Raw genomic sequence first — 24,720 nt, 5'->3', positions numbered from 1 at the left:
GCCTTGGATATTCTTTAGATAACCTTTATCGGTTACCATGTGCTCAGGCACGTAGGCAGAATTTTGTTTTTCTTTTTTGTGGGGAAAAAGGGGGAGGGCACTCGTTAATGTGAAGTGGGGGCTTCGCAGGCAGATACGGTCGAGTGTCATTTTATGCTCTGCGTGTCATAAAAAAAGAAAAGAGAGAGAGAGAGAATTCCGAAGTGAAAACGCGGGGTGGAGTGTGTTGTGCACGGGCCCGGTGTGCCACTGGCTGCGGCACTGCGTTTGCCTGCTGCACAGAAATGAGCCAAGACCACGGGAGAAGAAATACATAGGCAACCCAGCATGCCTTGTTTGTGCGCTGTTCAGACATGCAGGAGTGCGCTGCCCTGGGGCGTAATATACATACGCGGGAGGAAAGTGACAGACGTCCGCCGCAGACCACCTGCTCTTCGCAGCACCCTCCGGACTCGTCAGGACAAGCTGCATGAAACCACGCCGGGGGACGATGGCCCCGTTTCGAAGGTGCCCGTATGGCCGCCGTTGTTCGCGAGGTTTAGTTGCAGGCTTCTTGGCCGGAGGTGTTTCCTCTCTCGCTTTCTGTCTTTCCAACTTTCTTTTATCCTTGCTCTTCATGCTCTTACCTCCGATACACGCACAGAGTTTTCTATAAGTACACTAGACGGAACTCTAGCGCTAGTGTCTATGACAGCTGTAAAGCAGGGCGCTTCAGCGAGCATGAGAATGATGGGTAGTACACGGATTTGTCTAAGTTTCGTACTTTCGGCTCCAGTTGGCTTCGCGTGGCTTGAAGCTGCTTTGTCACAAAACGACTAACAGCCAATTATCGACAGCTGCGCGTCACCACCTTAACCTTTCAGGCTCACCATTTCAAATCAAGTCACTAAGTTTGTAACGTTCCGTTCTTTCATTCGAAACAAAAGCGAAATAAAGCAATAAACAAAGCCACAAGTGCGTTCGAGGCTCGCAAGCGCGAAGACTAGGCAAATGATTTCCGCGGTCGCTGGACAATCGCAGCGCCAGACTCTCCTCTAGTTAATTCCAGGAAATTCCATGAATACAGGTGCACTTTTGGCGAAATGACAACGATGGTCTAAAGAACAGACAAACGCGCGGAACCCGTCGACGGCCCGAAACTTGCAGCTGACGGGGAACGCGGTCGTAGCGAAAGGAGCGAAGATATTCGGTTATGAACAGTATGCACCATACAATTAACGCATGTAAAGCCACCACGGTGGTCCAGTGGCTAAGGCACTCGGCTGCTGACGCGCATGTCACGGGATCGAATCCCGGCAGCGGTGGCCGCGTTTCCGATAAAGGCGAAAATGCCTGTATGTATAGATTTAGGTGCATGTTAAACGGACCCATTTGGTGGAAGGAAATTTCCGGAGCCCTTCACTACAGCGTCGGGCACTGACCGCTGCGTACGCACGGTTGTTAATTGGTTGACTGATATGTGGGGTTTAACGTCCCAAAACCACTATATGATTATGAGAGAGGCCGTAGTGGAGGGCTCCGGAAATTTAGACCACCTGGGGTTCTTTAACGTGCACCTAAATCTGAGCACACGGGCCTACAACATTTCTGCCTTCATCGAAAATGCAGCCGCCGCAGCCGGTATTTGAACCCGCGTCCTGCGGGTCAGCAGCCGAGTACCTTAGCCACTAGACCACCGCGGCGGGGCGCGTACGCACGGTCGTGATTGTCTCATAGCACCATCCCCTCTGTGTCATTTCCATCACATACGGTTTTGCGTATGATCGTTGCTCCTTCTGCAGAACACTAAAAAGCACTTCCGACTTATTTACACAGAGTATAACTGTTCACGTAACTCGTATCGCTGCCAACGGACATGTGGCCACAAAATGAGCTCACACACTTACGAGGTCGTCAGATTCGCCCATACGTTTAGTACGACAGAGTACGATGTGATGCGTGCAGCCTGGCTATAGCAACAAACGTCAAGAGGAATCCCTTCTCCCCCCCCCCCTCCCTCCCAATCGCACTCTGCATTCATTCATAATCTGAACAGATTGTCCTTACAGTCTGCATACGCTATGTTACCCAAGCTGAGACCCATGCTTTTCATTCCTCCCTCCTTTCGATGTCGCAGTATCGTAACTGGTTATCGAGAGTAGAAAAGGTTGTCACACCAGACAGGAACGTATGAGCCCTTGAAGTACCCCATAACAAACGCGCGACTGAACCGATACGAGAAAAAGAATTAAAAAGAGACCACTAAACCCTGCAGTGGCTCAGCTCAGCTTTGTCAAAATATGCGTAGCGTGAGCTACGAGCGGACGGATGGGCTAGCGAGCGAGCTCACGCGAGTAAAGCGCCAACCCCCTGGTGACACGTCTCGGCTTCCAGGCCTTCTCCGGCACGTCAGCAGTGCGACGTCACTGCTACTCGGGCATGCGCAGCACAGCTCTCGATAAGTCAAACGAAACGGCTCCACCCAGGCCAGTGTAGCTTACGCTGCCAAAACTTGTTCTTTATTACTCTCTTTGCACCAATGAAAATTGACCTGACAAGCGCCGGGTGTGGAAAGGTAATCCATATACTTTAAGCTCAGTGCAGAAAGGGGAGATTGGCCCGCGCACCCAACGAGCTACCTTCCCGGAATACTTCTGCTTTAGCCACGAACGGCAAACCATAATTACATAACCAGGGTTGTGGCCCAGTGACTCGAAGCACCGTGTCACACCCTAGCAGGCGGTGAGTCTGAACTCTGATGAGAATGCGTGCCGAGCGCATCCTCCAGGTTCTGGTCACAGTTCGAACCCACTGGCCGGTGGGATGATGTCACACCACCTCGGGCAACTCGGCGGTCGAGATCCTAGCGTTTCGTTGTGAGGCGGAGAGGGCTCCCAGGTTGGGAGCACTGAATGGCCGCAGTCCAGCTCGTGGCTAACGACCGGGCAGTTACGGGCATGGCTGCTATACTAGTGCAATACATTACTTTTACAGCGATAACAACTAAGTAGAAACTATCAATAGGTTCTTGCCAGTGCCTTCTTGTTTCGAATAAGTCCAAATCGATAACATCCCACGTGTCGTATGATTTACCCGCGGGCAAGCGCGTGAGCTGGGGCGACGAAGGCGGCCGAAGCACACATCAAACAAGCCGGCCCATCTACAGCGTTCGGAGGGCGCATGCGATAAGAGCACAATGCCTCACGTACAATGCTGCTCAGGCAAAAAAGAGACGCCCCGTAGGCCGCCTGCCTAACATCGTATAACGAACATTTTTAAATGCGAAGCATTTCTTAGCGAATTTCGGCGACATTGAGCGTATCAGCCCATCTATCTATCTATCTATCCACCTACGACTTCTAGCTCTCCTGGCTGTTTCGATGATGCGATCTATACCAAAACGTTTATGGCATTTAAACTTTTATTTATGTTGCAAAACTGTTATGGTATGACATGATTGCATGGCGAATGCAAGCAACAGACCATAACATGAAAATCATGACATGTGTGTCATGTCACAACATGACTACATGTCGATCTCATGATGCGCTAGGAGTGCATGAATGCATAAGGAAAATGAATAATATGTCTCAGGTTGAACGACATGGCATGCCCGTCATGTACTACGTCATAATAATAATCTTGGTGTTCTATACACGCAAATACACGCAAAGAAAGGCTAACATTCATGTTTTATATCAATCCAGAAACAGCTGCAGTGAAAACTTTATGATAGCGCAGTTCGTATGCGGTGTGAACAAGAGAAATACATTCCGTTTGTAGATATGTAGAGCTACAATATGGTGAACGTCACATAAGCAGACTAACGAGCCGTAACAATTGGCCACACCAATTGCCCAAATAAATCATTACGTGATCAGCGCTCGTGTCATTCCTCTCTGCTTTCCGTTCCTCGCCTCGCCTTAAATTACGCTTTTCCTTCAGTACTTTCGTGTTTGCGCTGAAACCCCACGCAAGTTAGCCAACCAGACCGCATAGCCTATTTTTTCATGCAACTAAGTTTTCACGTAGGTGTTGATCCATCTCGTAACACTTTGCTCAAAGTGAAACAACGCGGTATCGATAGCCTCACACTGACCGCTTCCCGCGAAATCGATTTCCGCAATGCGTGGCGTACGCCGGAATTTTTTTATACGCATCCCCATTTGGCGAGTCAGTCGAATAATCCTTGGTAAGGTAAGAAAAGTAACTTATCTTGAATCACTGAGTAATGACAAGCATGAAAAACAATGAAACGTTTGCAGTTACTGATTGAGCTAATAAGCCAGTACCTACCCGGCTAGGCAGTTTCGAGCTCTGGTGACAACGTGGAGGCATGCAGCACTCGACACGTTGCCACCGGATGCTCGAAACTGCCACCAGAACTCCAACCCACCGCCTACCAAGGTGCGTTTGAGTGCTTCGAGTCACATGGTCACAATCCTTGTTAAATGGTTAAAGTAATATCGTTGCCGTTCGTGGCTCCAACAAAAAGGTACCTTCTGCCGATGTGAAAGCTGAACAGACTCCATGGCTACGCATATCATGGAGTCTTTTGAGGACAATAGTGTATCTTGGGATACTTCAACGCAAAAATTTTGACAGACACCAGCTGTCAGCTGGTGTCTGTCAAACGATTCAGCCTCCCAGCGAAAGTTAAAACCGGTGCTCGAAGCCCACCCATATTGATCTGGTGGCTCCGTTCGTACTTGTGAACATGTTCATTCAAAAAGCAAATATTACGCATACTTGAGGCACAACATCAATCCGAAAGAGTTAGGCAGTGTGTCTTTTTATTTAGGAAATTCACATATGCACAAGTATAAAGACCGAAGTGTTTATTACGCTGCGGTAACAATGCGACATTATGAATGGAAAAACGGCTGTTTTCTGCGCTTCGCTGAAAGAATCAGCGCCTTTGACTAAAACGGCCCGGTGATGCTGCTTGCCTGTGGCTCTGCGTTCTACTAACAGCTGCGTCAGAACACCACAAAATCCCACGACACGCGCGCGCCAAGATTATGCGGGTAAATCACTCACCCGGCGAGTGGTAGCATCTTGAGAGCCAGAGAGCGGCTGATGCAGAAACCCGCGCCACCAGTGGCGAACCAGAAGGCGATCTTCCTCTGCGAGGGGACCGAGAAAGGAGAGAAAAACTTGATTATGCTCTGGAACTAGTAGACATCACAGCAGGTAATCGAGGATTCACACAACACCGTTAAAGAAAGGCCCGGAAACATCAGCACAAGAACAAACGAACATCGACTATTGGATGGTTTAATGGACAGCTGAGAGAAAAGACTGCCACCTTGAGCGGATTCCGACTTCGGAAGTAGCCGGCAGCATATGCATTGGCAGCTTCGCAAAAGAGTAAAAGATCTTGAACGAAGTAACAGCGTGAAAGAACAAATAACAACAAAAGGAACGACAGACAATGACGTCGTTGTTTCTTTCGTTGGTCCTTGTTTTTTCACGCAATTAGTTTGTTCAAGATGGAAGCCCATCAACTTGCCAAGTTAAATGTTCTGTTGATGTTAAAAAGGGGCCCTGAAACACTTTTTCAAGTAAGCTTGCAGAGTTCACTGGAAGAGCTTATTGCCTCACGATTCAACGCCATAAAAATTTTAAGAATCCGTCGAGTGCGAGTGTAGTTACAAAGGTTTGTCGCGTGCTGCAATTGCATTCTCTCTTCTCTCGTCCCCACGAAAGTTCTGGAAGCTAAGCAGGGAGGGATGGCAGGGCCACAGAAAAACGCCACGCCCACTTCGCGACTTTCAGCACTTTTTTTTTCGTTTTTTCTTCTTCGAATGCGCGGCTTTGTTAGCGTGATCACGCACGCACATGTGGACATGTAGCGGCCCCCCATGGCGACCTCTGTAACGAGAGAGCGCGCCATGTTCAAATCAGCCAATGACTGATAGAAGGGCTTGCTACGTGTGATTTTTGGTTATATTCTGTGATTTGTTCAGAGAGGAGAAAGCAATTTTCAGCTGACTTTAACAATTGATCGTGAATTCCAGGCCGCGCGCCGCGCTACAATATTTGGCTCACGTGTTGCCGGGAGCCTCTACTACCGATCAGCAGCATTTTCTGACCATGCTCAAAAGGTGTTGCAGGGCCCCTATCGTGTTTTCAGCATTATCAGCGAAATGGCACGATGAGGGCGCGGTGGCTCTCATATTTTAAGCGTACTTTGGCCCGCGGAGAGGAGGGGAGTGGACGATCTCTCGCGCACCCTTATCTCCCGGTGGGGAAGATCATACGTCCTGGCTGGCGTTGGGCTTACACTGGAACGATTCTGTTGCAGTTAAGGGGCGCACTAAAGTTACTGCAATCGTTGCACAGCCTCTGTTTGCGAAAAGAGCGCCCTTTTCAAATACAACGAAGTAACAACTGAGACGCTTATTCGCGTTCATCTGTACCTGTGAGTACTTTTCATGCCTCATTTGTGCGTGCGTGAGAAATGCGGGGCACGTTTCGATCTGCTTGCCATTCTGCACGTGACCTTTCAATGTGTTGCCGTAACGTTCGTTGTTTCGTCTTTGCGGTAAAGCGATGACTTTTTTTTTTCAATGTAGAAAATTTCTCCGAGTTCTCTTCTGGTCAGATGACTGTGTTTGAAAAAATTGGACTATCTCCGTGAAGGGAACCTTGGTGGGATGCGAATATGCAGCGTGGCGTCCTGGTGGCGTCGCGGGTTGAACGGCGCTAAGGCGGGTGCTGCTGTGAGCGCTGAATGATTCGTATGAAGTGATGACTGGCGTAGGTCTTGTATGTGACAAGTACAGACGTGTTTGAACGCGTACATCAGGCGCGCGTCAAGTTTGATGCGCGTGAACTGACGAGTGGGCGGTGTCGCGCACGAACGGACGACAGGGCAGCTGCGGGCGCCACGATGAGCGCGCGGCAGGTGATGGAGTGACGTCAGCGCACACAGGGAGGGGAGCGTCACGTCAACGTGCAGCAGCAGCGTGACCTACTTGGCACAGCGCCAACACCTGTGGCGCGCTCTTATGGAGGGACAGCGTTACACAGGCTAGTCAAAGGACTGCTTCGTATCTAAAACACGGTCGTAACACTCAACAGGGGCGTGCCCACAAGTGTGGGAGAGCGAATGCAAAGGAGTAACAGTGGCATATATTTACCTGCGGTTTGGTGCTGTCCCTGGCGAGTATCTCGAGCGGCTGCCGAATGGACGGCTTGCCCAGGTACCAGTCCTCGCGGGGATCGTACTCCTGCAGCAGCTTCACCAGCCGCGGTACGTTCACGTAGTTGTCGTCGTCGAAGTGGCACATCCACCTGCGTACAAGTTCGCACAGTAATTCATTAAAAGAAACGATCCATAAGTCACCGACAAGGTGGGTCCATAGAGACAGTTTAACAACCCATTACTCGCCTTCCACGAAATTATATCTGCAGTGAATACAGAAGCCACCATCCCTTACCACACACAAAACTCGAACGCGCGCAAGAGATCGCATGCTATGCAAGCGAAATCATACCCATTCCGAGGCCGACTCAGCCATAACAACGCGGGTATACATCCGTAATGCCAAGATTCTCCCTTTCACGTGCTCTGGCAAAGTCCCACATTACCTCAGGGACCTCTCACCATTGAGTCAACAGGGTAGAGGCACTCAGGAGCTCCGATCTCAGAGTTCCAGAGGCTCCACGAACTGGCAGAACGCCACCCCATTTCCACGCAGGCTCTGTGGTCACTTATATAGGTAGCGGCTACTAGGATGTTTCTCATAGACGGCCTGGTGGCTCACACACCTCAAGACTTCTCAATAAAGTTTTTTTACTGAGAAATTTCTCTTCGGCAACTCACATGTAAATATTTGTGAGCACATAATGTTCAACAGGTAATGTTCGAAAACAGCCAAAGAGAAAACCATGACCACAAGGGAAGATTTATATATGTATAACACTATTTCTCCTACATTCATAAAATATGTTTGCGTAAACAGCAGCCACTGCTGTAACGTATGGGAAAGAAAGAGCTTATACAACCGCAGAGGGACCTTTCGCGTGACCAAAATACGAAGTGGTACCAGCTCTGCAGGTCAGTGCTGTAGGTCCTAATATTAGCTCGCGCGGAATACTCCCGGAAAACTTAACAAAATGCAGCTTTCCCACCGGTAAGATCACGTTCTCTAACGAACTCGCTTAAAGGGCCGCCACTTTTTCAGAGCGCAAAAAAAAAAAAAAAGCTTTACCCAAGCTGGCGAACGCTCGTCGTCTTCCACGCACCAAAAGATTGGGCACACACGTCACGCAAACCGAAAAATCATTTTCTCACTTATCATTCAGTCGAAGCATATATGACGTCCAAGATCCCACATGTCGACCAGCCCGGAGCTCAACGAAAAAAAAAAAAGGGGGGGGGGCAAATTTGCAGATCCCACGCACAGTGGAAATCGATGATATGCGAAGCACGAATGAGAAAGGTTATATGTCACTTTAAAGTCAGCAGAACGTTACGAGGTGGAGGTAAATGATGCCGTACATGACCTCCGCGTTATGATTATTATGTTTGGATGTATCGTTTAACTTCGCCATCTATTCACGTCACGTAATACCAAATTTAGTATATGTGCAGCTAGCGAAACAGCCGCGAGCACGCTATGAGCGTGGTATGTTGTCATGTTCTTACATGACACGCGTGTCAGGATTATCATGTTTGCTCCAGTCATATACTTTCGTCATCCATTGACGTCACGTAACATCAAAGTTGGCATATGTGGAGGCTATCGAAACGGGCGCAAATGCATCGTGAAGGGCCCAATATACTCCAAAGTAGCATTGACGTGCGCGCACACTGGGCACAGCGACGCTACGTTAGCAAAACGCGAGCACTCTAGGTCTGACGCAGGGCGCTACCGGGCCGACCACCGTCCTTCGGCGCGGCCCGAGCGCAACCGGCGCAAAGTGCGACAGGCTACATTTCGCGCCGATGCGTTACCCAGACAACACTGCGTCTACCTCTTTTCGTGACGGAGAGACGCCGGACGCGCTGAAACGCGCATGCGTCAAAGCAACGCAGGGCGGCGCGCGCCTGCGAGTATATATATGGCAGGACGAGCACCTGGCGTGGCAACGATTACCCCTACGCCATCTCCTGACGCCGCAAGAGCTCTCGTCGATTGGTGCCCCGTCCTCGGACTCCTGTGACCTTCTCCATCTTTCCTATCTTCTCTTTACTTCCATCGCTCGCTGTCCCTGCGCCTCGCTCTCTCCTTCCTCTCCCTCTATATATACCTCTTAATCCTATCATTTTAATCCCTCTTTACCCTCATCCGTTGTGAGCCACGTATACTGTTGAGGTGTCGCACCTGATGCAGACACTTACGGGGCTCACTTTGCTCTTCTTCTCCCTTTAAGAACCACATAAGAACGCCGGCTGGACGCGACGAAATGAACGTCGGCGAGTACGCGCACCGCGTCACGTCAAAATGTATTGGCGTCTTGACTGTGGCATATAGTCATGTTCTCACATGACACGCATCGCATGATTATCATGTTTGCACCAGTCACATACCTTCGTATTCCATTGACGTCTCGTAATCCCAAACTTGGCATATGTGAAGCTAACGAAACGGTCGCGAGCGAATCATGTGTGTGACATGTAGTCATGCTGTTACATGACACGCATGTCGTCATTATCATGTTTGAATGTGTCATTTACCTATGTCGTCCGTTGGTATCGCGTAATACAGATTTTGGTACATGTGAAGCTAGCGAAACGGCCACGAGCGCACCATGAGCGTGGCATGTAGTCTTGCTGTTACATGACACGCATATCATGATTATCATGTTTGCACCAGTCACATACCTTCGTTATCCACTCACGTACCGTGGTACCGAAATTGGTATATGTGACGCTAGTGAAACGGCCGCGAGCGCATCATGAGCGTGGCATGTAGTCATGTTACAAGACACGCATGACCAGATTTTCATGTTAGGGTATGTCGCTTGTGTTCGCCATGCAATCATGTCATACCATACCAGTTTTGCAACATGCCATGTGAACGAAACCAGCGCAAGAGCTGCAGGACCATGAAATGTAAATCATGATATTCATGACATACATATCATGATTTTCATGTTATGACTAGTCAGATATGTTCTTCATACAGTCATGTTGTACCATGCCAAGTTTGGTATCGATACAGTTATCGAAACGGCCAGGACAGCTAAAGGTCGCAGGCGGCTAGATAGATAGATAGATACGCTCAATGTCACCGAAGTTCGCTAAATAATGCTTCGCATTTAAAAGAAAAAGGCCGCGTCAGTTTGTTAAACTAACGAATGCGGGACGGATATGAGTCAGCACGCCGCCAATTAATTAAGCGCACGGGCGACGACTTCAAGGGAGCGGCCCTATCAGACACTATAGCCTCTGGATATACATAACAAGTCATCGAGTGGCATCTGCCCATCTGTTGTCACCCCCCCCCCCCCCCCCTTCTGCTTCTCGCTAATCTATCTATCTCTCTTCGGCTTAAAGCTACTCCGGCTCTGCGTTAAACAAGAAGGTTAAAGCCAGACGCTCGCTTCTTGCAGACCAAGTGATAAACGAGGCACGACGCTTCGAGCGCGAGGTTTTGCTAGACTAAGTCTCGAACTCTGTGCCGCCTCCTGCGGCGCTGCGCGTTGTCATTTTGCATTAATCTCCCGTAGACTGTGCAATTTTGGCTTCGCTGCGTTCCTTTAAGGTTTCCAATCTTAACGAGCGAACGAGCAGATGCGCGGTTTGTTGCTGGACAGATTTTAATTGAGCAACCAGCTCTCTCTCCAAGAGACGACGTGCCAGCTATCGGTATTTATGTGCAAGCGTTATACAACCGGCGTCGCACAGAAAAAAGGGCGCGGCCTATCCACCTGAGCGCCAGAGAGAAAGAAAATACATTGGCTTTTTTCGAGAACATTAAATAAAATAATGGCCTGTCATTGGCGCACCTGTGCACAAACAACAACGAAGCGCACGCTCGTTTTATTTATTTTTTTTTCGTTATTACCCAAATAATGAAGAACGAAGTGTCGGTAGTTTCTCAGACAGAAGACCATAAATTACTCGCCCAATTTAGCATCAACAAAATGAAAATCAGAAAGAGAAAGAAGCTGAGTACGCTTCCTAGCGCAATATATGCGGAGCAGTAGGAAATGAGCATGACGCAACATGACTGCGGTCCAACAAATAAACATCAACCAGCCCAGTCTACGCACAACTTTTAGGCTTCTTTCAATCATCAGTAAGATAGCCAAGCTGCACAAAAAGCCCGGGATGGAGCAACCGAGTGCATGAATCCATGCAGAGACAGAGTCGGGGTACCACAGTCGTCTTCGATATCCGCACTATCGAAACGCAAAGTATGCGCTGAGAGCAGACGCTCCAATGATAGCGGGCACCACACTCACACCCACACATCTGGTACCTGGACAGTTGCAATTAACAACATGTAATGTGTAGAGAGCGCAGCTAGGTGTTCCAAAATTGGCTTGTACACGAAGCTTATATGCTAATCTCGTTACTACGATATATTTGTATATAGACCAAAGGGGATCAATACGGCGCATGTATATCGGAGACGGAACCACATCTGACTATTCGTCTATAGGGCGTAGCCACGCTGCGAAGGCTGTTGTGTACCATCACACTGGTGGCATGAAGCACCCATAGTGATGAGCCTGTGGTGGGGCTTTATGCTTAACGCAAAGCCAAAGTCATCATCTGAAGCTGATGACGACGCAGACGGACCGACGATGGCGATCTCGGATCTTACGTGAGCCACTAGAGCACCCCACGCATTTTTCACGTCTATACGACAGCAGAGCGGTCCTTTCCCCCAAAATCTCCTCAGGTCAGCAAGTGCGACGAAGGAATGCTGACACGCACAGACACACGCACACACGTAAGCACATGAAAGCGGCGCACAAGCATTCCTTGACGCTTGGCGAGGCATGCGCAATGGATAAGGTAGCGCAAGTAGATGCACACAATATACACCATATATGTACTCACTTCTTATTGCTGTCGAGGAAGAAGTCAAGCTCTACGGACATCTTGCAGCATAGCGCTTTCCTGCGAGCAAAAGAGGGAGAAAAAGATGGTGATATTGGGTTCAGTTTAGCTATGATAAAGCGGCACTTCGGAATCAAAAATATGATAAGCACGCCATTTGGTAGGTTAGTTAAACACTGCATATGCGTGTCCTATATATATATACGCATGCAGGAGCGAGTACTTAAGGTGGATCGTGAACTTCGCGAATATGCAAAAGCAAAAACGTTGCTGTGATATCCAGTGAATAGAATCCTATGCATAAGAACTGGATTGAAAAAAAAAAAAAACGTATCGATTCACCTGTGATGCCGGCAAATGGATAATTCTTTCCTGCTTCTTCGACGGTAAAAAAAAAAAAAAGGCGCTTTTCTCATGGTACTGGTCAATTTAAAATACGGTGCAAGGGATAGCAGCGTTTCCCCCAAGCGTTTGTACTTACGCAAGAACGCATACATTTGTAACAGAAAAGCCATGTTATGCGGGCAATGACGTTCAACACAGGAAGGGTGAGAACTGAAAAACCTAGGAATATAAGCGGCGACCATGCAAAAAAAAAAGTACGCCAGTAACAACGCTGCCACAGAATGGGAAAAATCTTCTTTCCATCTAGGAATTCACAAAATGGAGTTTTGTGAGGCCGGTTTTCAACAGTGTGCATATTCTATACCTCACAACTTCTAAGAGGAACCATTCCGACTGTCACGGACGGCTATTTTCGGCGACGCCGCGTCACGGCAATTAACGGGCGCCGTACTCCCCGACTGACCATGAGAAACGGCGGCACATGAAAGGGAACCGATAAGTGCAAAATGGGGGTGCTCTCCTTAGAACGTCGCCGCCGACAGTTAATCCTTTTATAACCGTGGCGACGTCTGCAAGGTCGTAGAAGGCCGCGGTATACCCCGTACAAGGATTAGACTACAAGACGCCCGGCTGAGAGCTAAGTGGTTGACCGTTCTCACGGAGAAAAGCGTGGGAAACGCTCTGGTGGCCAAGCCGTATGACAACAACCCGACAGGTTGTCACTCTCGCTAGTTGCGGGCCCTCTCCCTATTAAAAAGGGGTGGGGTCAAAATATTTTTTGGGCGGAGTTTCCCATCAATTAAACGCGCATGATTGGACCCAGGTAGAGGTCTCTTGTCCCCAAGGAAGAGGGCGAGGAGACACGAGGGGGATTTAAGCGCAGGATTTTGCCCTGCTAGGCAGACTAGTCGCTGACCAAGATGGTGTAGAAACAGATCAACAAGCATCTCTTCTAGAAGTTTTTAGTGTGGCTCTGTATCGGCTGGCCACCTAAACTTAGCCGTTCGTCTAGCTGTGACGCGATATTAACGTCTGCAACGTAGACATCGGGACTTCGCTTCGAGTTAGCTCAACCTGCTCGAAGTCACCTGCAAGCACTAGCCTCCCGGAACCACCAGCGTTGCAACACCGCCGACATCGCAGTCGTGCCAGAACTCTCTTCGACTTCTCGCTTCCGATCGTCGGGGACGCAACGCTGCCGGTCAGCACACGTATGCCTTCACCTGTTTATATCTTCGAACTTTCTCCTCTGTAGTTCTGTTGTGTTAGCTTATGTATATATCTTGCAATTGTTCTCTCTCGTAAGCTGATTTATTGTTTCGGTTATATATTTCTTTAGTTGTATCAAGTGTCGATGTATTTTGTTAGTTGTATTGAAGTGTTGTATTAGATCCCGTGTTGCTGCAATATCACTAAAGTTTGTTTTGTTTTCCCACGTCTCTGATCTCTTCATTGTCTCTGCTTGCGTACGGAACGAACCAACCTGCTGTCATTCCCGTCGCCGACTTCGCGCTGGCGACGCTAGAGTGGCAGCTTGTAACACCGACTTTTTTCTTTCCGGCTGTGAACCCGAAAGGCCAGCCGCTGCACGAGCTGACTGTTGGCAACACAAAGAGGGGCTCCGCCCAGACTTACACAGGACGCGGTATCTCTCTTTTTATTTTTGAGACCTTCAGCGAAGCACGGAGCTGCGGTCAGTTCTCCTTCATTAGCGAGCCCGGCTCATTTTACTCGTAAATTCGACCAAAGCCCCATTCGAAAGCGAAGGTCTATTTTCGGGGAGGACGACAACAAGGTGCGCAACGGCTCGCAACAGCCGCATAGACTAGCGAGGGTCTACAAAAGCTCGCAAAAGCGTTTACAGCGGCCAGTCGACTGACTCGAGAAAGACAAGGCCGTAACTTGGGATGGCCTCCTTTAAGTGCATCGAAGAAGATAGCAACAAAGAAAAAAAAAAGATTCGGTGAAAAACGAGGTTCCTGTATGCTTTCGCTGCGTTCGCTCCCTTGCTGCCATTCTTTTCGCACAGGCTCTGTTGTGCGTGCACAGCGGGAATCCAATCTTGCGCTGCCATCGCGGCTCGCAAAGACATCCGGTTTGTGTCGCCGAGCGCCGACCTCAATGGGCGCAGGTTGCGGCTCGTTGTATACCTGCCTGAACCCCCCCCTGTCCCACTTCACTGCAACCTAGGACACCACCCTCTTTTTACACCGTCTCCTTTCTGTCTTTTCGGAGCTTGGAGCGAGACAGAAACGAGGCACAAACTCCGATTCACCGAAGAACACGCCCGCACGCTCTGCACGCACTATACCTGCCTCGGAAAGCAGAACCCAGCAACACAAAACGACACAGGTCTCGCACACACTACCTCGGAAAGCACTCAATGAAAGCGAGTTAATCGGAAGGTATCGCCTCCGGGCGCCCCGCGTGTAAACCGGAAGGCCGTGTGATAGTCAAGAAGACGTGACGTCACCGTTAACAGCGGTGCGCGCACGAAAACAACGGTGCCACGCTGTTATCCATAGAGAGAGAGAGAGAGTAAAGTGAGAGGAAAGGCAGGGAGGTTAACCAGAAATTTGAGCCACCGGTTTGCTACCCTGTACTAAGGAAAAGGGGAAGACAGATGAGAAAGAAAGCGATGAGCGAAAAAGAAAAAGAAACAGTGAGCCGGGGTGCTATAGTCTATTCGATAGGCCACTACCGCGCAAAAAGTTCAATAAGGCCTTCACTGATTTTCTGTGCGAAGACAGATTTATTTATTTATTTATTTATTTATTTTATTTTATTTAGACATACTGCGTAGCAGCATTTTGATCCTGGCAGGAGGGGTATAGTAACTTCAAATGATTTGTAACAGCAAAGAAAAAAAAAACATGTATCCATACGCTATAACGCTACGCTCTCTATACGTTACGCATGTATCTCTACGCTAGATCATGTCGGCATTCAAGCACAATGACAAGAGTCTGTCGTCAAGGCGAGCTAACGCAGCAGCTAACTGCCGCCTTTGCACGCTGTAACGACGGCAGTGACAGAGAACGTGCTCCATCATTTAATCGCTGCCGCAATGATCGCAAGCAGCACTGTATCCCAACTGTGGTGATAGTGCCAATGGGAAGCGCAACGCATATCGCTTCGGCCAGTGTGGCAATGGTGGGTATAGTGCACGGATTCGCCACTATTTGGAGTAACTAAATGCACTCCGCCAAAATGGACATGTCCACTAGATGGACAGAGCAGGAGTAATTTACCCTGTAAAAGGTTCGGGGAAGATCGTTTGCCGTTGTATCAAAAGCGAGCTGAACTACGCAAGCCTAAACCAATCAATATATCAAAACGCTTCAGAGATCCTGGCCACCTTGTGTGATGACGATACCTGATACGATAATTGAGTTGTTACGTCAATCAAACTTTTTTCATTACGCCTTTTTTGTAGCCTCTTGGCAGACATCACTGGTTTTACTTGGAAGCACAGACATGCTCAAAGGGCTAGGGTGGGGGCAGCATGTGCTTCCCTAGTCTCCTAAGGGGGCGGGGCGAAACTCAGCACCATACATTGGAATAATAGGAAGGGATGGCACTGCAACAAATCTTCACTAGCCCCCCACTCCCGACAGGAAAGCCTTGCGCACGTCTATGCTTGGGAGGAGGATAAGATGTGGGACAAGAAAATTCAAGTTCTTGTCTGACGACTTATTTGGGTTTCTTGCCCACGTGAGACTCGATCTTGCCCCGACTGTGTAACACGCCCTAACACAATGTCACAACAACACACAATGATGGATGTTTTAACCAGAAAAAGTCTGAGTGATTTTTTTATAATTTTTTGCTCACCAGGAGTGTTACTCATTGTACTGCACGTAGCAAAAGCCCATCTGAACACCCATCTCATTGCAGACGCTCAATAAAGATTTAAAAAATGAAGTAAAATAAAATGGCCCGACGCCAAAGCACGTACCTATTGTGCGACGATGAGCAATTGGTGTTGATGAGGTGACCATCTGAAACGGGACAGGACAAGAGAAACAGTTACCACATGTCATCGTATGGACGTCACACGTCCGCGCAATGTGTGGGAACCGAGTCTGCCGTTCCCACGCCAACGCGACATTCCCACGAGGGAAAACTCGGCAGCGCTAATTTATAGAATTCCTCAGGACTCGAAGGAGCTCCTTGAGAACGTCTCTCACGAGCCCGATCATCAGAGGCCTGTTGCTTCGCGTTCTGTAAGGTGCGCGTCACTTTAACGAGCCGAATACATTCGTACGAACTCGCTTTTTCAGTCTCCTAGACAAGTGATTACTGTGCGATTTGGTAGGTCCAAGTATGTCCGATTATTTTTAATAAACCAATCTTCTTTTGAAGTGAAATCTTTCCTTGGTTTCTTGTCCATCCTCTTTATGACCTTCAGAGCGACGCCATATGATATGAAAACGTACATATTAAGTGAACATCAACAAAAAATATTACCATTTCCCGAACTAACATCGAGAAAAAAGAAAAACCTCGAGTGTAGTAAAAAAAAAAGACAAAGATTGTCTCCTTAGTTTCTTGTCCCAGCTCTTTGCCACTTTTAGAGCGACGCACTATGATATGGAAACGCGCCTCTTAAATGAACATCAACAAAAAAAAGAAAAAAAGAAACGATTTCCCGAGCTAACATTGAGAAAAGAATCTCGAGTGAAGTAAAAGAAAAAAAAACACATATTGTCACAAACGTCTGGTATTCTCGACTGCAAACACCTTCGTTGAAGGAAGGGCGCCTTTGTGTTGGGAAACTTCCGGCAACAGACTATGCACTTCAGAACGGCGCCGGTGTGTCTTCCCTGCACATGTACAGGCACTCATCCTTACTCCCTACCAGCCTTCTTCTTCTAAGCACTACCACCACCTACCACCTGCACCGAAAGGGGAAAGCATGTGTCCGAGGAAAAATGATCTCCAGAGAGGAAAGGAGGAGCCGTACGCCCCGAAAAAGTTTGACTGCTTCGGAATTCACGTTGACCAAGAGAAGAAGGCCGCGAGTCTCGCGTAGGCGGCGGGTACGGTGTGCCCCGCGCAACGTACTGAGATGGCTGCAACACCAGGGCACCCTCACCGTCTACTGAGCTGGTGAGACCTTCAGCGGCAGCCCGTCAACTCCCATATATATACGAGCTCGCCTGATCCGTATGATACTTTTGAAATATTGTGATTTTTTTTTCAACCGTAATTTTATTAACCCCAGCTTTTAACTATTGTTTTTGTGTGGGGGCGTCGCACGAGAAGCACAGACACGAGAGCAGGATCTTTTTTTGTAATGTTTTTGGGCGTTTTTGTTTTGTTTCCACCATGTACACTTACTTGATTAACATTTCGCGTTGTGTATGTTTCTATTTGTAAGTTATTTTAGAGCGTAATATGCTTTTGTAGCTGTTTTTTTCATCGCACATATTTGTGTTGTTTTTTATTTTAGTTAATTTCTGTAGGTCTTGCATTTTCCCTTGATTTTATTTAAGCGCTTGCCTGTGTTTAATCGTGTTTAATCATATGTCCGAGCCTGCTTAATGAGTATATCACTCTGACTCAACATCACTACATGCGTAACCCCGCAGGAGTCGACCGACCTGCAAGTACATTTGAAATGCGCCACTGGAAGGCCTTTCAGGCGTCGCACGCCTAAACGTAAATTGGCACTACCTGCGAGTCTGCCGCACGCCGCTATTAGATCGGTGGGGCCTCACCCGAAGTGTGTCACACATACACATAGGACTGTAGTCAAGACGAGACATAAAGTAGCAAGCTAAATCGCGTTCCCCCTCCACTTTTTTATAGCGCTTTATATCTATGATGCAGTTGGCTGAGGATTTTTTTCTGAAAGACATTCCTCCCTGTCTCCTTCCGAACCAGTGAGCACGCTCAAATTTTCCTACGCAAAGAGAGCAGACGGAGCAATGACTCTTTTTTTTTTCCCTAGCGCTGCTTACTTCCAATATGATCGTGAGCGCGAGGACAAGTGGCGGCAAACCGCGGCGGCTGCGGTAACCATGCACCTCGCGATGTTCCAATCAGCCAATCGCTGAAGGCTTTGGGTTGGCAGGGCAATCGTTTTCTTTCATGGCATTGATTCTTAACAGCGAGCTGCAGCAATTACATGCTGTTTTTCAAAAATAATGCGTATACCCGGCTGCGTACACCACTATAAGTGACTCGAATATTCTCAGAAGCCTTGAATGCATATCAGCACGATTTTTGACCAAACTAAATATATATTGTAGGCTTCCTTTAAGATCGTAATCTGCCGGAAATAATTAAGTCTACATCTCTCTCTCTCTTTTAAGATCGTAGAATAAATGTGTGGTATACCATGTATTATTCCAGTGTTCCTCTTCCGCAGCAATTAGAAATGCACTTTTTATTTATTTTGGTATTTACGCGCTGGTCTCAAATTTTTGTCTTTTTTGTTTTGATTCGAGACAGTCATAGCATAACAGCAAAACACGTTACTATCCACATAATAAACGTCTTGTTAAGTGATCGCAAAAACGACTCAGCAAACAAACAGGCACTACTCACTTGTTTTGAGCTGGTACAGCGGGTCAGACGCATCCGTGAAAAAATACGTCTGGAAAAAAGAAAATAATAATTGCACACGTTAGAAACAGAACTGACGCTTTTAAGGCAGACATTTATAACAGTTTGCCAATAAACAGCAGACAATACCTTCGTCTTTTGTACGTGCTTTAACGCACACAGATGCCACAGAACAACACAAAATCCACACACCAAATATAGTCTTTCCGGAGGACCACATATGCACGCGGGCGATATCGCAGCAAATACATGCGCCGAGGACGCTGCAATGACGTTCGTACAACGAGACATTTACTACCTTTTGTTTCACCACCCACAACGATGTTCCCTTGTCGACGTTAGCACGGCTCGTGCAGTGCCGTCGTGGTCACTTTACCGAATCATCCCCAGTAGTATTCTTTTTATTCTCCAATATTCACGATCAATAAATGTAGCGTGTTAGCTGTTCGTTAAAACGGGGGAAACCTGTCAATGTTAAAATAGCTTTTCCGCAGACTTCCCAGCGTTTGCGGATTACCGTAGGCGCAAACGTGAGTTGCAAGGTTGGTGGCGTCCCCTTGTGGCGACGAAATCAGGCGGAGAAAACGAAAACCTATTGCTGTAGTAGACAGGTGTACGTGTCTTCAGCAGCGTTCTCGTCTACACGCGGCCCCTTAGAGTTGTTCTATTCTTTACATCGGCAAGAACACTAATGAGATATGACGACGGGTCGAAATAAAGTTTGCTTTTAATTAAGAGATCTAGCCGCTACCTTGTGGTAATCCGGAGCTTCGCAAGCATCATGTCGCAACACCAGCCACACTACAGTAAAACAGCCTCACAGAAAGCTGATGGCCAGTTGGCAAATGCAAGTTACGAACAATACACCTTCCAGATTAATCTCCTGCCGCGCTTATTCTGTGTCGGCGTAAAAGTGCGAGCGTTTTCAATTACGTCCACAGTACCGCCAACAAGTCCAGCTTTTGTGGACCCAACAGAGTTCGCGGCACTGCTTCAATGGCGAGTACTGTCGTGATCGCTGCACACACTGCCGAGACGGCCACAGGGGCGCTACGTGCGTGTGCCACAGAAGTGTAATTTCGATCGCGATTGAGTTTCTTGATCACAATTGGTGCGCGAGAAGTGAAAGCGACAGAATCGCAGTCGAGGCATTGGAACAAAGTCGAAAGTAACCACCTGACTTGAGTACTATATGTAGAAAGGCTACGAGCTTCACTGTGCCTTTGTCTTGCGACGAGCTGTGACTTAACATACTTTTTGAAGCTGAAACGCGAAAGGTACGTATACAACGGACGAAAAAGGACAACGAGGCCAAGCGCTAACTTCCAGCTAAAATTTGATAATGCAAAGCACCAAGAATATATACCCGTCACATGACCTCACGACCATCTCTATCAATGCCCAAAGATGAAGACAACATGAAACTAAGCAGCAAATGTTACATAGAGAAACTACGTGCCGGTAAAATCAAGAAATCTAGTTCTTGTGTGTGTGTGTGTGTGTGTGTGTGTGTGTGTGTGTGTGTGTGTGTGTGTGTGTGTGTGTGTGTGTGTTTGCGCGCTTGATGACTCTGATGAGCCTTACACTATCGTTAGTAGTAGTAGTAGTCGTAGTAGTAGTAGTATATTTATTTACAGTAAGCCGGATACAGAGCTCACTGCAGGGGCAAAGGGCTAAAGGCGAACAGCCTGACAAAGGCCCTTGTCCCTCCGCAGTCCGTGACAGTGCAAAGCTTAGACATCAGCACTGACAAACAATATATATATTCAATAAATTGGTTTCAAGTAACCTGAAATTGTAAACACAAAATTCAAACATAAATAGCATAAGAAGTTTACATAACACATTTTAAGAATTAGAGGTCACTCTCGTTAAAATTCACAACTAAGCAATATCAATGAAACAACTCAAAAACATACACAAAATGCATGCGGATACAATGAATTCCGCTGTATACACTCGTATAATTGACATAGAAGTTTATGAACAATTTAAGCATTTGCAGAGGAATGAGACTCCATTACGTAGTTTCGATAGTGTAGACCGGTGGTTATGAATAAGTTCTTTATTTCTTTCTTGAAAGTCGCACTACTAGCCCTAAAGTTCAATTGATCTGCAAGGGTATTTAAAACCTGAGGTACCTGGTAAGCGATACTTTGTTTTCCATATTGGGTTCTTGTTCTAGGAGCTCGTTTCTTTTGTTCTCGCAGACTGTAGTGTGGTCTTCCGGTGCAACTTTCTTCATATAGCTTAGTCTTTTGTATTAACTGAAGTAATTTAAAATGATATAATTGATCAATTCTGAGTATGGAATGTTTAATGAATAGTGCAGCAGTGTGCAAGTCTTGTAGATTCCCCCTTGTGTTTTTCAAAGCAGCGCAATATTTTCTTTTGTATAGTTATTAACTTATGGTAATTCCCTTGTGATGTCGTTCCCCAGACTAACATCCCAGAACTTACTTTAGAATGGAAGAGTGCATAGTACATACTTATTTTTAACCTCAATGGGATTAAGTGCATTGTTCTAAAAAAACAACCAACTATTCGCGCTAATGCGGTGATCAGATGATTTACATGTGTGAGTTAGGGTGAGTATAGCCAACACAGTTGTTTTATGAAATACCGGCATGCATTTACATTCTGCGCAATGAGTCGCCACGAAACCATCAGAGCCATTGTTTTACTTACAGTCACCAGCTCGACTTTTAAAGCGTCGTGGTAGCTCAAGAACTATTCTGTTGTGCGCCTAATCCAGACGAAGCGGGGCTCGAGAGTCCCCGTCACAGCGTTTCTGCGACGTATATCACCGTAAATTATTAGTTACTCCAGGTCCCCCAGCTATCGTTTCAACTAAAATGTTGCCGAGAAGGCAGGTAGGTAGCTGACAAATCGAGTGCCCACATTCCGTTTCGCTGAGAAACGCGGGTGACTTGTTAACGCCGAACTTCTTAGAAGAGAAGGAACGAAGTCTTGCAGTATAAAACAGAACACAGCGCCCGGTCTGGCGACGCAATCCAGATTTACGTTGCTTATTCTCTCTGAATGCTAAAGGGGTGCCCGGCACCGTCCTACAGTTCAAGCCTGTAACTAAGGCTTCCTAATAAGAAAAAAATACGTACGATCAAATCATGCGCCCGACGCCAAAGCAAATCAGTATTTAACTCGTCAGGAAAAAAAAGAAAAAGAAACACCAGATTGGACAGACTCCTCGCGTGTATTCCCGATAAAACACAGGTCATGACTAAGCCCACCAGATACAGTGAAGTCACCTGCAAAACTCCTTCCTTTTGATTTATTTTTTTACGACTTCGCGAAAAGACCAGAAGCATACAAGACGAGAATGAACGATCGTTTAAGAACAAGTAGACACCCTTCTTCTTCGAGACCAGAATATTCGGCTTACTTTCCTTTCTATTCCTGGCACGGGACGGCCAATGCAGGGTCCGCTCTTTCGATGAGTTACCGCGTACGTGTCACGGTGGCAGGACTGAACAGGTTTTTGAGAAAGCGACGGGACTCGCTGGTGATCCCTGTTGCATCTCGGTGCGCATATGCGATATGTCCGCCGCTAGGAGACACGAAACTGGCAGAACAGGGGTCCCCCTCCCCCCTACCTATTTTGTTTTTCTGCAGACTGATACACGCGCAAGAGACATCCATTACGCGATTCGGGAACGTGCTTCGGGCGCGATACGCAGTGGGGAGCGAAGGAGTGCGGCTCCACGGCGTTTCGGGTAGCACGTCATACATCATGAATCCACCGGGGAAGGCGAGACAGACGAAAGAAACATTTATAAAACGAAAAAAGAAAAGAAAAACGCCGGAGTATCGATAAGATCGGTGTGGGCCCGGCAGGATTTGAGAGGACGGCGCAACGCGACACGGACGGGTGCTGGACCACCGCGTCGCCATCACTCCTTCGGCGAGGGCTCGCAAAAAAAAAAAAAAAAACAACTGAAAAGATAAAAACAAAGAACGGCAGCTTGCTGCAGTTCTTGTGAGCATTATAGGGAGGGGGGGGGGCAAGGTTCTTGAAGTCCACAGAGTATGACGACGAATGAAACGGATGTGCAACAACGAAGGCGCAGTAGAAAGAAGTGGCTTTTTTTTTTCTTTTGCCATGTATTTCATAGTTGGCTCATTTAGGTCCATGCATCGTAATGGCAGTCAACAAACCGGTAAACAAATAAGTGTGAAGAAGAAAGAGCGTCGTTGGCAAGCAACATCGCCACCGCTTGGGTACTGGGTGCTGGGCTTCGCTCGCTCGGCTCGTGCTGATCATCGCCGGCATCTGCTTGACCGTTGCTCTTGCACGATCGTGTTTCTTCGTAGGACCACCGTCGCAACAGTCGTCAATAAACCCTTTTTCAATTGGTGGAAGGTGCTGACATTCCCCGTCGCCTGAACCTGGGTGCTGCCATTCGCCGTCGCCTGAACCTGGAGCTGCGCAACCGAACGCTACCTCCCATCATGGCTACCAACAACGCGCAACCTGGCTCTTCCACTCCATCCCCCAGCCACCCCGGCGTTCTTCGTTTGCGAGAGCCCAAGGTCTTTAGCGGAGCTGATGAGACCGACGTGGAAGACTGGTTCGCTAACTATGAACTGGTGAGCGCAAACAACAAGTGGGATGACGCGGACAAATTGACTTACGTCATCTTTTACCTCACTGACGTGGCCGAAATGTGGTATAACAACCACAAAAACGACATCACGACGTGGTCCATCTTTAAAACCTTGTTTGCTGACGTTTTTGGCCGACCCGCAGTCCGCAAGTCCAGAGCCGAACAACGCTTGCGGACTCGCGCACAAAAGCCAACGGAATCTTTCACCAGCTACATTGAAGACATCATTGGACTTTGCAACCGACTGAACACCACCATGCCCGAGTCGGAGAAGATTCAACACATCCTCAAAGGGATAAATGACGGTGCATATCAGCTGCTCCTCGCCCGTAATCCTGCCACCGTTGCGGAACTTGTTACTTTGTGTCAAAGTTTCGACGAGTTGAACAAGCAGCGCGCCCTGACTCGGCCATTTTCCTCACACGCCGACTCGCTCTCCAGTCTCACTTCCGTTCCCGACCACGCACCAACCCTGCAAGAGATTAAAGACTTCGTGCGTGAAGAAGTAGCTCGGCAACTGTCGTTGATTCCCTTCACGCAGCAGCCGCCGTCCTCTCGTCTGCCCTCACCACTCCGCGACGTTATTGCCGAAGAGGTAGCTCAGGCTGTTCCCGTCGCTGCCCACCAGCAGCCTGTGGCCGTGACTGTTCCCCATGCGCCGGCTATGCAGCCCGTGGCCGCGCCTCTTACTTATGCCCAGGTGGTACGCAGCAGACCCCGCCAGCAGCTTTTGCCACCCATGCCTGCAGTTGCTCCCCACTCTACCCCTCTTTCGACACCTTGGGCTGCACCGCGAGTCAGCAATTCCTGGCGCACTCCTGACAATCGACCGATCTGCTACGCCTGCGGTACACCAGGACACGTGGCACGATATTGTCGCCGTCGCTTCCAACCACTCCAGGACGCTACTCGGCCGTTACCGCATGACCCACAGCCCATGCACATACCTGCTCCCTATCCCTCACCGCAGTATGGATACACTAACTTTCCTGAGTCTCGGTCGCACCAACCTCAAACTCACTCTCCCCGCTCCCCATCTCCTCGCAGGCGATCACTGTCCCCAATGCGTCCTAGACCCGCTTCCTCCAACCGGGAAAACTGAACGCCGCAGTTCCAGAGGCAAGAACTGCGCCGTCGTCGAAATGCTCAAGTCCTCGCACTTCACCAGCTAAC

At 48.1% G+C, this 24,720-nt stretch overlaps 1 protein-coding gene across 1 annotated transcript in view; it reads right to left on the bottom strand.

The window, feature by feature from the left end:
- The window catches only part of fng (Fringe glycosyltransferase), a 125,234-nt gene that overhangs the window by 45,736 nt on the left and 54,778 nt on the right, over positions 1–24,720 (bottom strand). Inside the window, exons 2-6 of the mRNA XM_037430973.2 lie at positions 18,905–18,953; positions 16,308–16,350; positions 12,005–12,064; positions 7,125–7,278; positions 5,020–5,105 (exon numbers count right to left, since the gene is read on the bottom strand). Of these exons, the coding sequence (XP_037286870.2) occupies positions 5,020–5,105; positions 7,125–7,278; positions 12,005–12,064; positions 16,308–16,350; positions 18,905–18,953 (392 nt within the window). The remainder of the gene's footprint in view (positions 1–5,019; positions 5,106–7,124; positions 7,279–12,004; positions 12,065–16,307; positions 16,351–18,904; positions 18,954–24,720) is intronic.

Source organism: Rhipicephalus microplus, chromosome 7 (genome assembly GCF_043290135.1).
Source record: "Rhipicephalus microplus isolate Deutch F79 chromosome 7, USDA_Rmic, whole genome shotgun sequence".
Classification (NCBI taxonomy): Eukaryota; Metazoa; Arthropoda; class Arachnida; order Ixodida; family Ixodidae; genus Rhipicephalus; species Rhipicephalus microplus.
Note: the sequence above shows the minus strand (reverse complement) of the source record. Positions and strands in the feature narration are given on the sequence as shown.